Raw genomic sequence first — 13,529 nt, 5'->3', positions numbered from 1 at the left:
CATGGTGAGCTAAAGCACCTGCACGTTTGCAAACTACACGCTTGTTGCCAATAAGTACACTCCACGTGGATTATATAAAATTTGGAGGACATAGAAACTGAGTGTGATAACAGGAGAAAAATCACTTGCAGTCACACCTGCAGATCTAACTACACCAGCTTTACTGACAAATTACTGACACACAACATGTGCAAGTTGAAGGTGTCCCACGTGACTGGACCCGTGGGTGTATTGCAAAGTGGTCACCACAGTAAAGCTGGCTCACATCTCCATCCGCTAGCATAATCACCATGTTTTGTGTGTGATGATAACATTTAAGGTGTCCTCTTTTAACAACTTTCAAGTACATAACACAGCGAGTATGTTAATCATCATCACTGTGCAATACACGGGTCCCCAGAGCTCACTCATCTTCCCCGTGGAACTTTGTGCCCTCTGCCCAGCGTCTCCCCATTTCCTGCACCCCCAGCCCTGGCAACCGCCACTCCACTGTGTCTGTGACTTCAGCTTTTGTAGATTCCACGTATGTGACAACGTATATTTGTGTTTCTCAGTCTGACTTATTTCACTTAGCGTAAGACCCTCAAGGTCCATCCACATTGTCACAAAAGACAAGATATTCTTTATTATGACTGAATTATATATATATATATATATATATATATATATGCACATTTTCTTTATCCAGTCACTTGTCAGTAGATACTTAGTTTGCCTCCACATCCTGCTATTGTAAATAATTTAGCAAAGAACATTGCAACATGGACATGATGATGTCTCTTTGAGATGGAGATTTCATTTCCTTTGGATACACACCCAGAGGAAGAATGCCTGGGTCAGGTGGCTATTCTATTTGTAAGTCTTTGAGGCCCCTCCACCCTGTTTTCCATAGTGGTCTCACCGATTTACATTCCACCTGCTGTGCACAGGGGTCCCCTTTCTCCACAGCCTCACCAACACTTACTGTCTCTTGTCTTTTGGATAACAGCCGTTCCGACAGGTGTGAGGTGGCATCTCAGGTGGCTTTGATTGCCATTTCTTTGATGATTAGTGATGTACCTGTTGGCCATTTGAATATCTTCTTTAGAAAGATGTCTATTAACGCCCTCGGCTTATTTTCAATCGATCATAAGCATTTTTGTATAGATGCTCTGGGTATGTTTTTCTGTGCATTTCAAAATAACATGAAAAACAAATGTCATCTTTTAGATAAAGCAGTGGTCTCCAAAGTGTGTTATGTGAGGTGATCCATTGTGGTATCAGAAGAAAATAGAAGAATGTCTGTTTCCGTTTTTATTTATAAGAAAGGAAAAGAACGCCCCCTAACATATAACAGGGTTTCCCTGGTGCCCTGGCTTGTGTGTTTTGTCAGACAGTCACATGTGAGTGATCGAACCCAGGAAAAGCGTGGGGGCCTCTGGCAGGGTTCAGGGTGGTGCTCTCACTTGCTAGGCCAAGGTCAGATGCTCGCTGTCTAGCGGGCAGGGATAGTACTGAACTAACCAGCACAGCGGGGCAGAGTTGTTGAGAAATATGTCCTCTGACATCCGTAGACTGAAACACCCTGAATTCAAAAACTCAAAAGTCACCAAAAAAATTTAAGACACATGAAACATGCCCTTGTCTCTACTACTGTGAATAATAAATCTTACCGTAAACGCACGTTGTCTTGAGGGGTTATTGTTGGCTAGGGCTGCATAAAGCCATCATGAATGTGTTAAAGTATTCTTAATTTAATGGATACGAATATCTCATATTTCTATATATGTATTTTAATTATTGGTGTATGCTTTAAAATGTACAATTCACAAATTAGTAAACATATATATGGTGGGATTGCTAGTTTAAAACCTTTTACCTTATTTTTCATCACCCTGCCATGAAAGTTTCTAGAACACTGAATCTGACTCTATTTCTTTGTCCTCTCTACCTCCCAATGATGCTGAAAGTGAACACCCTGTTTTTAATTTTACTCGTGCCTTTCCGTAAATTGATAAAAAAAGAGCTTGAAACTATTTTCCTCTAATTATAAATGCTAAGAGTAGAATGCTATATATTTCGTTTCCCATATTCATTGAGAATTGAGCATTTTTTTTCCTGTCTCCCTACCACTTCCCAGTTTTTAAATATATCATTTGGAGTCCTATATAGTTTGTAGTCATTAAATCTTGTATACTCCGTGTCTTATTTTCCAGAAATCTAAAATATTTGCATTATGAGTTTGGTTCTTCAACAGTTTGAGAGGAATGTACTAAAGTGGGCTCACATTCAAGTTTTTTTAAGAAAAAAAAAGAGATTTAGTTAAGGATTCTCATGTAGTGAGGCTGGAATTGAATGTGGAAAATTTCAGGAAAGTGAAAGGCTCCGTGTATTTTTCTGATCCTTAGTGTGTGGTTCCCGTCGTCAAGGTCACAAAATGGCTGCTGGAATGCTAGCCATCACGTCCACGATCCAGACAACAGAAAGAAGAAAGGAGGAGATGGGTGAGACAGCTTTCCCTCAAGTCCCACCCAGTGATTTCTGCTTACATTTCATTGGCCCTCCCTGTCCGACAAGGGAGCCTGGGAAATGTCCGTTTTTAGTCAGGCACGTACTACCACCAAATACACAGATGGGAGGCAGAGGATAGAGAATGGGTAGGCCACCAGCAGTTTCAGCCATAACACCCTTTAACATGTTTCTTTGAGCGTATATACAGCTTTCCTCCTAAGATCAATTCCTACAAGTAGAATTTCAGGACCAATGTGAATTGTACATTTATATATTGCTCCCCAAACTGCTCTGTCACGTCCTGCGTGGCAAGGGCAAATGGGACACGAGAGGGGCAACACAGATTGAGTAAGAACAAGAGACAGAAGTCAGATTTGAGAGCAAGACCAAGGGACTCAGCCTAAGAGAGACTGAGCCCCGAATCGGGTCAACGCATGGCTTTTATTGAGAATCTTCAAAGAAGCAAACTGCAGAACTGTGAATCATTAACCGTGTATACGTGGGTGCCTTAAGGCTTGTTCCCATTACCGGACCCCTTTGTACTCCAACAAATGCTATGCCTTCGTNGGACCCCTTTGTACTCCAACAAATGCTATGCCTTCGTACATTACTGCACAGTCCCAGGACAGTCTGTTACATGTCCTCCCAGGGGAGACAACTGATATCATTCCATCAGGTCTCAGTTTTCCAAGACACCCCCCGAGAGAGCTTTATAGATATCATTCCATCCGGCCTCAGTTTTCCGAGACACTCTCTCGACTACACTGCTCCCCCAAAAAGCTGTGCATATTTACATTCCCACTGAGAGTGCATGGGACTTCCTGTTTTCCCACGGCCTTGCCAATAGTGGTCATTCTCACCCTGATTATCAGTTTGATGTATGAAAACTGGCTTCTTGTTTCGTTTCTTTTTCCATGATGATTCATGAATTTGAGCACCTTTTAGAAAATGAACTTGTTGGCTTGACAAATAGAAGTTGTCCAGGAAAAAGACCTCCTCTTCCGTCCCATCCGTGCCCTTTCTCACCCCCTCACCCCCATCACAGAGCCCCAGACAAGACTTGGTTACGGGCAGTGCTCAGGACTGCAGATGCGTAAAAGCTGATTAAGCCAATACAGGCATGTAATGTGAACTGCCTGGGGGAGAAATTAAATTATCTTTCGGATACTTTAAAAATCAAATGAGGAAGAAAGGCCAAGGGAGATGCTTGCTCATCAGTCATGAGGGCTGAGTGAGGCCGGACAGTGGCTGTTTATGGTTCTGGGAAGCTGTAGATTGAGTTCCCATATATGACTTATTACAAGGGGCTCTGTCTGGGGTTTGCCCTGTGTGGGAGGAGTGGACATGGCTGATAAGAGGAAAAGGTCAGCTCGGTTCCTGCTGAAGTCCTGGTTGATCTGTGGCATTACAGATTCATCCCGCCTAAACAGGCAGACAAGTTTTGGGCTTTAATGTAAAAACCCACCGTGCAGCACTGGTTATGGTGCCCTGTCAGTCAGTAACACGGCAGGGACTCTATCTGGTCCTGTGTTTCTCGGGATGTTCATCTTTAGGTAACTCACATGTAAACTTCAATAAACTTGGCCTGAGGCCACTTTATTCCTGTGATGATCTCGTGCCGTTTTCCGTCTTCAGTAACTTTTGAGCCTTCTGTTCTCACAGTCTCCCCACCCCAGGGGCAGTTCCCCGAGGAATCAGACCTGCCCTGTTTGCATTCCCTGGAAATGAGCGAGGCGAGTTGAACATAAATAACATCACTGCACCTCTGCAGGTTGGCATAAGAAGATTGCAGGGCACAGCGTCTGCCATCTTGTCAGCAGTCCCCTCATTGTCCTTTCAAAGCCAATATCTGACAAGTGACGCCACCTCAGAGGGGGAGTCCAGCCTGTCTACTCCGGTTGCTAATCTCATGCTTCCCTCATGCTAGTTTGCCTTTCTCAGCCTCTTTGGGGTTTTAGAGAAGAAAATATTATCTATCTCATTACATTCTCATAAAATTTGTTGTACCTCCTTGCAAATTCCCTCCATAGGTGGGAAACAAGACACATCTCACTCCCTCATTTTGCTAATGGTGGGGGTGAGCTGCTCTCTCTGGGACACTTTTAATGGTCATGTAATCTCATTGTCCTTCCTGGCTGTGGCCTTCTCCTCGAGGGGACCAGCTCATCGAACCTGAATGTGCCTATCCAACTCAGCCAGGAGGTGCTGGGGTCCAAGGTGGGAAGTGTGTACCATTCTGATCGAATCCGGCAGCGATTCGGTTTAGAGCCACTCTCCTAGCACATGTTCTGCCTGTTCAGAGCCAGAGACATGCTGGTGTCATGCTCCTACTCACCGGAATCAGCATCCTTTGGTGGAGGCCCTTCCTCTTACAGGAAAAGCAGAATCAGCAGTGGGACAACCTGAGTCTTTCCCTTTGCCTCTCCCTATTAAGCCACAGTCAGTACTGGGACATCCATAGCCCAACAAAGAATCCTGTGCACAGCCCAGGACGACCCCCGAGAGCCATCCATCAGTACATCTGAAGGCGGTGGACTGAACTCGTGGACGTGGCAGAACCATCGGAGCAGTGGCGACATGACCCATGACTGGAGGACCCAGGAAGTGCGGTGGTGACCGAACCAGAGGCTGCAGGAAGCACACAGCGCCTGCAAGCCATGTCTCTGTACCTNTTGATTTCCTAAAGAAACCACAGTAGTTTTCAGATCAGCTAGATGGACACTGATTTTTTTATCAGTTTTCAATTGCTGATTCCAAGTCTTACTAGCATTTTCATGCCATTGTTGTACAAATTGAGTAGTTTGAATTGTCTGATGGAGGGCTACGCCAGAGACAGCAGCAGTAGTTGTAATAGCTATAATCCCTAATATTGCTGCTATTAAAAGGCCAATAAATCTTTTAGTTCGATGTAAAATATTATAAAGAATCTGAAGAACTATATGAACCATTGGAGATCCCTCCCAAACCCTAGAGGTTTGAACAGGAATCCACAATCCCTTTCTTCGCTTCAAAATCATCATTTGATCATGAGGATAATTAAAAGTGGAAGAATTAAGACAAGTAAATAATTTACATAATGGACATTCAACCAATGTCAAATTCTGATTAATAATAAATTTTCCTATTAGAAACACAAATGGATTTTTAAGACAAACTTGTAAATAAATTTGTCCAGTTTTTTCATACCGAAAGGTATAACTATTATTGTTTTGAGTGAGATTTCCTTTCCATAATTTATTCGGTCCAATGCTTATGGCAACCTTCCATAAAGTTCTTTGAAACGGACCTCTAATAGGTCTAATCATTCTTAATTGAGGTGGAGCCAAAACTCTTCCCTTCCATAAAATATTAAAAGGAGTCTTAACAATTTTAGATAAATTATTTCCAATTATTTGATCTTTTAATTGTTGTGGTTCTGAACATTATTTAATGTTACAGACTTGAAGAGCAGGACCAAAGGGTCCCCAATCAATAATTGTTTCCAAAATATTATTAATAATTATTCTATCTAAGGTTCCACGACATTCATCCCAATGAATTTTAGATTGATTTTTGTCCCAAGAATTAATAAGAGGGCAAGTAGGAATGGAAGGTGGAAAACTATGGGTACTTGATTGTTGGGTGACAAATCCTTTACCAGAAATCATAAATCTTTAAAGGTATTATTTTCTTTTCCACTTGGAGTAGTTCAAGTTTGCTCTGTGAGAGAGAGACATGGTGTAACAGAGCCAATACATATATGAGTTCAAAATTTTTAAAGTAAACATGGCTTTTGCTAATTACACTTAAGGTGGCTCCTTTGTGTCTCCCCCTTTCTGTTTATTTAATTGTTTCTTTAAGGTAGAATTAGCATGTTCAACAATGGCTTGTCCTTGTGGGTTGTAAGGAATGCCAGTATTATGGGTAATTTGCCAAGACTCATTATGAGTGTTCAGATGACTAATCTGTTGTTTCTTAAAGGGAACTACGATCTGATAAGGCTCTTGTCCACAAAGGTGCAGGACACGGGTACGAGTCTTGGATATTAATTTTGAAATTAATTCTACATAAGTCGGGAGTGTTTTAACAAAATTATTAGGTAGAAAAAGCCACTCAACCAGTTTCTCTTGCTGAATTATAACTGCTGTTGAGGAATGTGGTGTAGAAAAAAACAGAACCTGTAAAGGTTGATAAGGATCAATGTGCTGGGTCTGAGCTTCTTGTATTTTTTGTTCTACAAGTTCTAATTCTTTTATAGCCTGCGGAGTCAATTCATGAGGGCTATTTAGCTGAGATGGTCCTAGTAAAAGGCTAAACAGATTACTGAGAGTATAGGTTGGAATTCCTAAGGTTGGGCGTAGCCAATTAATATCTCCTAACAATTTCTGTAAGTTATTTAAGGTTGAAACCTGATCTTTTCTAATTTGAACTTTTTGTGGTTTAATAGTCTGTCGATCAACAATGGTTCCTAAATATTTAACTGGAGTGGTTGTTTGAATTTTATCAGGGGCAATATTAAGTCCTGTTTGTTTTAAATGGATTTTAAGTGCTTCAAAGCAAGCCGCCAATTGTTTCATAGATGATGCAGCACAAAGAATATCATCCATGTAATGAATGATACAACAATCAGGAAATTTAACTCTTACAGGAGTAAGAGCACGAGNAGCCATCCATCAGTACATCTGAAGGCGGTGGACTGAACTCGTGGACGTGGCAGAACCATCGGAGCAGCGGCGGCATGACCCATGACTGGAGGACCCAGGAAGTGGGGTGGTGACCGAACCAGAGGCTGCAGGAAGCACACAGCGCCTGCAAGCCATGTCTCTGTACCTCTGTGGCGTTTCTGTGGTGGCCGCCCAGTGACCTTGGCCCACCCAGCAGTGGGGGTGCCCACATCCCCAGAGACCCCGTTTTACCAGCAGAAAAAGTGGCACAGGTGACATTGGTCCTGTGTGACCAGGGAGCTGAGGGCACAAGTGTCAATAACACTGACCAGGCAGCTGGAGCTGGAGCAGAGCTGGGAGAGGACAGGTCTGCAGGCGTCCTGCTGGGAACGGAGGCAGCCTGGGAGTGCTGCCTTCTCCTGCTGCTTCCACTTAAATGACCTTCTCAGGCGGGCCTGGCCTGTGGACCTCACTGTAGATAGTAGTGACAGGACTCTTTCCTTCCAGATGTTGTCCACGGATGCCCTAGGAGTGTAAGACACGGGTCACCTGGAGCAGCTGAGGGGTCCCCAGGGGCCTGCGTGGAAGCAGTGCTGCTGACATGACTGTGGAAGCGTCTCCCAAAGGGCCCGCACAACACGGGTCCCCTGTAAACGTTCTTACTGTGATGTGAACTCGCCAGAAGGAGGTAAGGAGGCAGAGGGGCCAGAAAGGGAAGATGACCGGGTTTGACAAGCCCGACGGGGGCACAGAGGGACCTGGGGAGCCCAGGTGCCACAGCTCCCAGCTCTCACCTTGTCCCCGCCCTCCTTGGGCTCTTGTTTTCTCAGCTCTACATGGTGGATGTCATCCTCATGGTCCCGCCGGCCCTCCTCCAATCCCGCACCTGAGTCACACACAAAATAAAGCTCGACTCTGAGCCTCAGAAACCTGTACACCCCCCACTGCCGTGACCTCCAAGGCCAGGGCCACACCACCACCCTGTGCAGGGACAAAGGGACAAAGGGAGCCAGGGGCACTGTGCGGAGGGTTCTGGGCCTAAAGGGGAACCGCAACCTACCTGTTCCCGTCTCCGTCTCCTCCTTCTTCTTCCCACGTGTCTTCCACAGGTACAGCCCGACTCCCACAATCAGCAGCACAGCCGGGACAGCAACTACAATGCCTAGCAGGTGGTGACGAGTGGGCTGTCCCTGTGTATCTGCTCCCCTCGCACAAAGAGAGTGAGGAAGGGTAAGACAAGAGAGAACGTGAGGTACCCACTGCCCAGGGAAGAGAGAGACAGAGCAGGTGGGGAAGTCTGCAGGGTCCTGGTTCAGTGCCGAGGACGGAGCAGCATGGCAGGTACAGAGAGATGACAAGGATGGTGTTGCCCCGAGGAGCTCGTCACCCAGGAGGGAGGACAGGAAATACCGGATGTGGTGATGGGTAACCTGAGTCTGGAGGGAGTCGTAGGAGTTTCCCAGACACTTTGGGTGGTTATGACACTCCAGGAAGGGGGCGCCTTTGAGAAGGCCAGCCCCTGGGAGTTGCCAGCACCCCTGGGGCTGGCAGGACAGGGATGGGGCAGGAATGATTGGGGGTCTTGTGGGTCATGCTGAGAGTTGAACTTCACCTGGGACATCACATTGTGGTGGGAGGAGAGGGTGATGGGTTTTACGTGATGCTGACACGTCTGACCCCTCAGCGGGTGGGGGATGGGTTCAATGCCGAGGCTGCACACAGGGGCACAGGTGAGTCACTCATTCAGTGCAACACCAGCTGTGAGCAAACTTGTCTAAAAGCCCTGCTTGGCACATGGAGCCAAAGGAGGACAAGGTGTCTGGGCTATAAGGGACACACATCCATCACAGAGACAGCACTGCCACCAGTGTGGGGGACATGGACCGCTCCTGGAAGGAGGTGACACCTGAGGGCAGGGCAAGGACAGTAGTCACATGGCCCCGGGCAAACAAGACCGGGAGCCCTTTGTACAAATTCATGAAAAGCTTGAAACCCAGCGAGGGGCCCAGTGTGACAGCATGGGTCACATGATCACAAAGTCAGCCGCACCTGAGGGAAACATTCAATAAAATACGACAAGAAATGGAGGATTCGTGTGAGATGGCGGATGGTGGAGGCACAGACTGTTTGGAGCTCACAGCCTGCAAAGGCGAGATGTATCGGGAAGCATTGGGTGTGCGGGGTGGGGTGTGAATGAGGTCAGAAACATGGTTGGGGGGGCGTCCCCCTAGGGAATCCCACAGGGAGCCCCTGGAGACCAATCCCACAGACGACACAGGAAATGACACAATCCAGGTTATGTGTCCAGAAGACGGCTCTGGGTGATGGCGGGGGTGGGAGGAAGGCTTCCTCCTGGGTCAGCAGGGCCCAGGGTGCAGAGGAGGGCACGATGGTGAGAGACATTTAAATACAGACACGAGTTGGGTGTGACTCCCAGCCGATCTGTGTGTGTGACCAGGTGGGAGGTGTGCTGTCAGCCTGCAGGGACCGCAGTGCTACCTTTCCCCAGGCACGTTATACTCACGATGGGCACAGACGTCCCCCAGCGTGGTGGTGGCAGATTTCAGGTCCACCTGGTTGCTGGCGTTGCAGGTGAGGCTGGTGTTGGCCTGGTCCAGGGGCAGGCGCACAGCCAGGGGCCAGATGCTGGGGACTGGTCCCAGGGTCCCTGCCTGCTGCCACTTCCTGGGGAGGTCACTGTGCCACCAGGTCACATTCAGGTCCTCTGAGGCCCCCACGGCTGTGCACTCCAGGGTGACGTTGCACCAGTCTGCTGTGACAGACAGTGACTTGGGCAGGATCTGGGGGAGGGGCACCGGCTCTGTGGTGGAGGGGAGGGGAGACAGAAGGCTCAGGTGGGGGCCTTCACAGTGCAGGTTCTCACCCAGTCTCACCGAGCGCTGGCGTCCTCCCACTGAGGAGGCGAGAGCACTTTCCAGGTGAAACAGAATTGGCCAAAATCCACCGCAAGCAATCAAAAGGAAGGAGCCATGGGGTGAAGCCCAATGTGATTCCACCAGACTGAGCAAGTCTTAAAAATCTCCCTCAAGAAAATAAAGCCTGGACCCCACCAACTCAAGGCCCATCATTTCTCAGAAGTTGGGGTGTTTCCTGGGAGGTGCAGAGTCTGGCACAGGAGGAACAGCCCAGGCCAGGGCCGTGCTCCGCGTCTCCTGCTGAGGCCCCGTGGGACGGCTCGGCCCAGGGAGAGAGGAAGCCGCCAGCTCTGGGAGCCCAGAGAAAGGCCCATGCTCCTGCAAAGAGACATTTGTGGGAAAGGCGGTGATAGTGACGAGGAAGGGCCGTTGTGAGCGTGGTTAGCACAGGCCTCTGAACTTGAGGTCCACACAGGAAGCCAAGTGACAGAATCCTATGGGGACTTAAAGCTGCAGAAGCCACTGGCTGCAGCAGGACGTCCCCTATGCAGAGAGGTTCTCTAGGGAAGGAAAGAAGTGGCCTGATGAGCCTAAGAAGTGTGGCAGCGTGACCTGTCCCCGGCATGTCCGGAGGCTTTCTGAGCTGGATGTGTGGGGTGTCGTTGAGTGAGGCCTCAGCCAGGTGCTGGGTGAGCGCGGGCGGGTCAGGGAGCACCTGCCTACACGTGGGTTTCCAGACTGTGGTGGGCCGAGCAGCGGCCCCCACGATGTCCACGTGGTAACTGTGAAATCCTGTGAGCACGTTGGATGACTCGCAAGGAGAATAAGGGAACAGAATTACCATTGCTAATCAACTGCAGGACAATAAGGAGGCTCTTGAGGAGAGTCTGGGTGGGGCCAGTGTGAGCTCAGGTCCTTCAAAGTGGAAACCGAAGGAGAGAGTTCAGATGGTGGCAGCGTGAGAAGGACGAGACCCAGCACTGCTGGCCTGGGAGGCGGGGAGGGTGGCCCCCATGCAGGGACGTGGGTGCCACTGGGAGGCGGAGAGGGAGGCACCCATGCAGGGATGCAGGTGCCACTGGGAGGCGGGGAGGGTGGTCCCCATGCAGGGACGCGGGCGCCACTGGGAGGCGGGGAGGGCAGTGTTTGTCCCCAGAGCCCGCAGAAGGACACCAGCCCTGCGGACACCCTGCCCCCAGCTCAGTGTGTGACCTCTCACCTATGGCCAGTGAGATAAAGAGTCTGTGTGGATCTAAGCACAGAGCTTTGTGACAGCAGCACAGGAAACTAACTCACCAATGACGTATGGCTGCACTGATTGCTCTAAAGAGACAGAAGTGTTGTGGTGATAATCCCCTCCCAGGTTCTGTCTTCCTGTCCCCAAACACTGCAGTGACTCTAGCTCAGGTGTGAATGTCAGGTCTGCTCTGCGCTTGTGCTGAACTCTCACCAGACTTCCCAGGAGCTAAGAGAGACAGGCTGGGTCTGGAAGGAGTCCCTGTAGGAGGGCCTATGTGACACTCGTGGGGACCAGAAAAGGAGGTGGCCCTGGGAGGGGGTGAGAGGTGTCACCTACCATAGACAGTGAGCTGGAACACCTGGGTAAATCCCCTTCCATCAGTAAAGCTGCCTCGAGCCCGGTACTGCCCACTGTCCTCACAGGTCAGGTTCACAATGAGCAGGGATGTCATATTGGGCGCATGGACCCTGTGCCTGTACTTGTCCTGGAGGCTGATCAAAGTTGGCAGGTCCCCACCCCTGACCACTTGCAGCAGGACTGTGTAGTTGGTATCAGGGCCAAAGCCCCACACCATCTGCTCCAGCTGAGCTTCTGTGTCTCCTACCAGCTCCCGAGTCACGTGGAACAACACGAAGTCTCCTTGGACCCTCTTCAGAGAGACATGGGCTCTGGAATCCGCACCTCCAGAACTCAGGGGCCCAGTGCCACAGACGCCTAGGGCATCGGAAAAGGGAGACGTGAGGGATGAAGGGAGACCCACACCACCCATCCTCCGGAGAAGTCACCAGGGCTCTCCCTGGAGTCTCAGGAGGTGGCCTGGGGCAGCGAATGTGAACATTCGGAATCAAGTCCTGCTGTAGCTGGTGCAGCCCTGGGCAGGCCACTCGGCCACCTGCAGACCTGCAGACCCCTCCCTGCCTCACGGTGACAAGTGAGGTAACGAGTTCATGGACTGCGGGTGCCCAGGACATCTCCTGTTAGTGAGAAGCGCATCTGTAGGAGGCAGATTCTAGACAGGCTCCCCCTGTGTGACCCCTCCCCTGGAGTGTGGCCGCACCTGGGACTGGCTTATAAGGAATGGAGTGCCACAGAGCTGTGAGCAGCCTTGGCCACCACAAGGAAGGGGCAGGTACCTGGGCCAGCAGCCACAGGGAGTGCATTCCACCAGCAACCGTGATAGCTGGCAGCAGACCCCTCCCCTGACCCTCAAGCCCCAGCCAAAGTCCTGGTTTCTGTCTGAGAGACCCTGAGCCAGAGGAGCCCGCGGAACAGCGGGGGTCCTGCCTAACAGAAACCCTGACACTGCACAGGGAGGCGTTTCAGGCCCTAAGTCTGGGGTAGCGGGGCTCACAGCAGGAATCACCGTGACAATAAGGAAGCTGGTCTCTTCCCCCTTTCTAGGCAGAGTAGTGGTCAGGCTGCACTGGGCAGTGCTGCGGTAACCATGACAACACCTGGGGTCTGAGAACAGCGTGTGTCTGTCCCATGGCACGTGTCCCATGACACAGGAAGCATGGGGTCCTGGCAACGGGGTGGAGGCTCCACCAACTCGCAGCTGCGCCCCACGGAACCCACATGTTCTCACCGGCTCTCGGCCCCACAGAGGCCAGGGGCCAGGAGCACCACGTGTGGGTTCCACTTGTCACTTCAGGAGTAGTGTGATCCGTGTTATGTTTTGTGGCCACACTAGTGACAGGGCCCTGGTTACTGCCAGGGACTAGAGAACGCCGGAGGCAAGGATTGTTTGGTGAGTTCCACTGTCCCTGCCACCAAGACAGCACTTCCCCAGCCTGTCCCCTTCCTCCTCAGGCACCTGAGAGCCCCTGTCCCACCTGGGGACCCGGAGAGGACAGGACAGGACCAGGGGAAGTACCACAATCTATCCAATCTTGAAAGGAAGGACAATCTGATTGCTTCAGCAGGCAGGGGTCGCCTGGGTTGCTGCTACCTGCCGGGGACACAGCTGTCCCTCCAAACCAGGAAGTCCTCCTGGCACCAGGCCTGCCTCCGTCCTGCTCACCTGCCCTTCCTGGCTCTCCCTGGGGGCCGAGCGCAGCTCATGACAATGTTCACATGGCAAGTATTTCAGGCATTTCTGTATTCATTTAATCACTGACTTAACCGGGCACGTCCTCAGTGTCTTCAGCTCCCCTCACAGGACTGGGTCCCTCATACTGACCATGTGGGGGCTCCAAAGCCAGAGGCCTTCAAGGCCTGCATCATGGGGGCCGTGGTCAGTCTGTTCCTGCCTCAGGCCGTCCAGGAGAGTTACAGGTCTTC

At 50.0% G+C, this 13,529-nt stretch overlaps 2 protein-coding genes across 2 annotated transcripts in view; both read right to left on the bottom strand.

Annotated features, from left to right (window-relative positions):
• Positions 1-13,529, bottom strand: part of LOC109378152 (SLAM family member 9-like) — a 103,010-nt gene that overhangs the window by 23,623 nt on the left and 65,858 nt on the right. The gene's annotated exons all lie outside the window — the stretch shown is intronic.
• On the bottom strand, positions 7,144-12,018 carry LOC109378151 (SLAM family member 5-like). The gene is made up of 5 exons (XM_019634613.1): positions 11,586-12,018; positions 9,658-9,954; positions 8,194-8,331; positions 7,928-8,019; positions 7,144-7,658 (listed from the first exon to the last, which is right to left on the bottom strand). The coding sequence occupies exons 1-5, from the start codon at positions 12,016-12,018 to the stop codon at positions 7,566-7,568; spliced, it is 1,053 nt and encodes a 350-aa protein (XP_019490158.1). The 3' UTR covers positions 7,144-7,565.

The sequence above is a fragment of the Hipposideros armiger genome, unplaced genomic scaffold, assembly GCF_001890085.2.
Source record: "Hipposideros armiger isolate ML-2016 unplaced genomic scaffold, ASM189008v1 scaffold_1776, whole genome shotgun sequence".
NCBI classification, from domain to species: Eukaryota; Metazoa; Chordata; class Mammalia; order Chiroptera; family Hipposideridae; genus Hipposideros; species Hipposideros armiger.
This window is presented reverse-complemented; position numbering and strand designations above follow the sequence as displayed.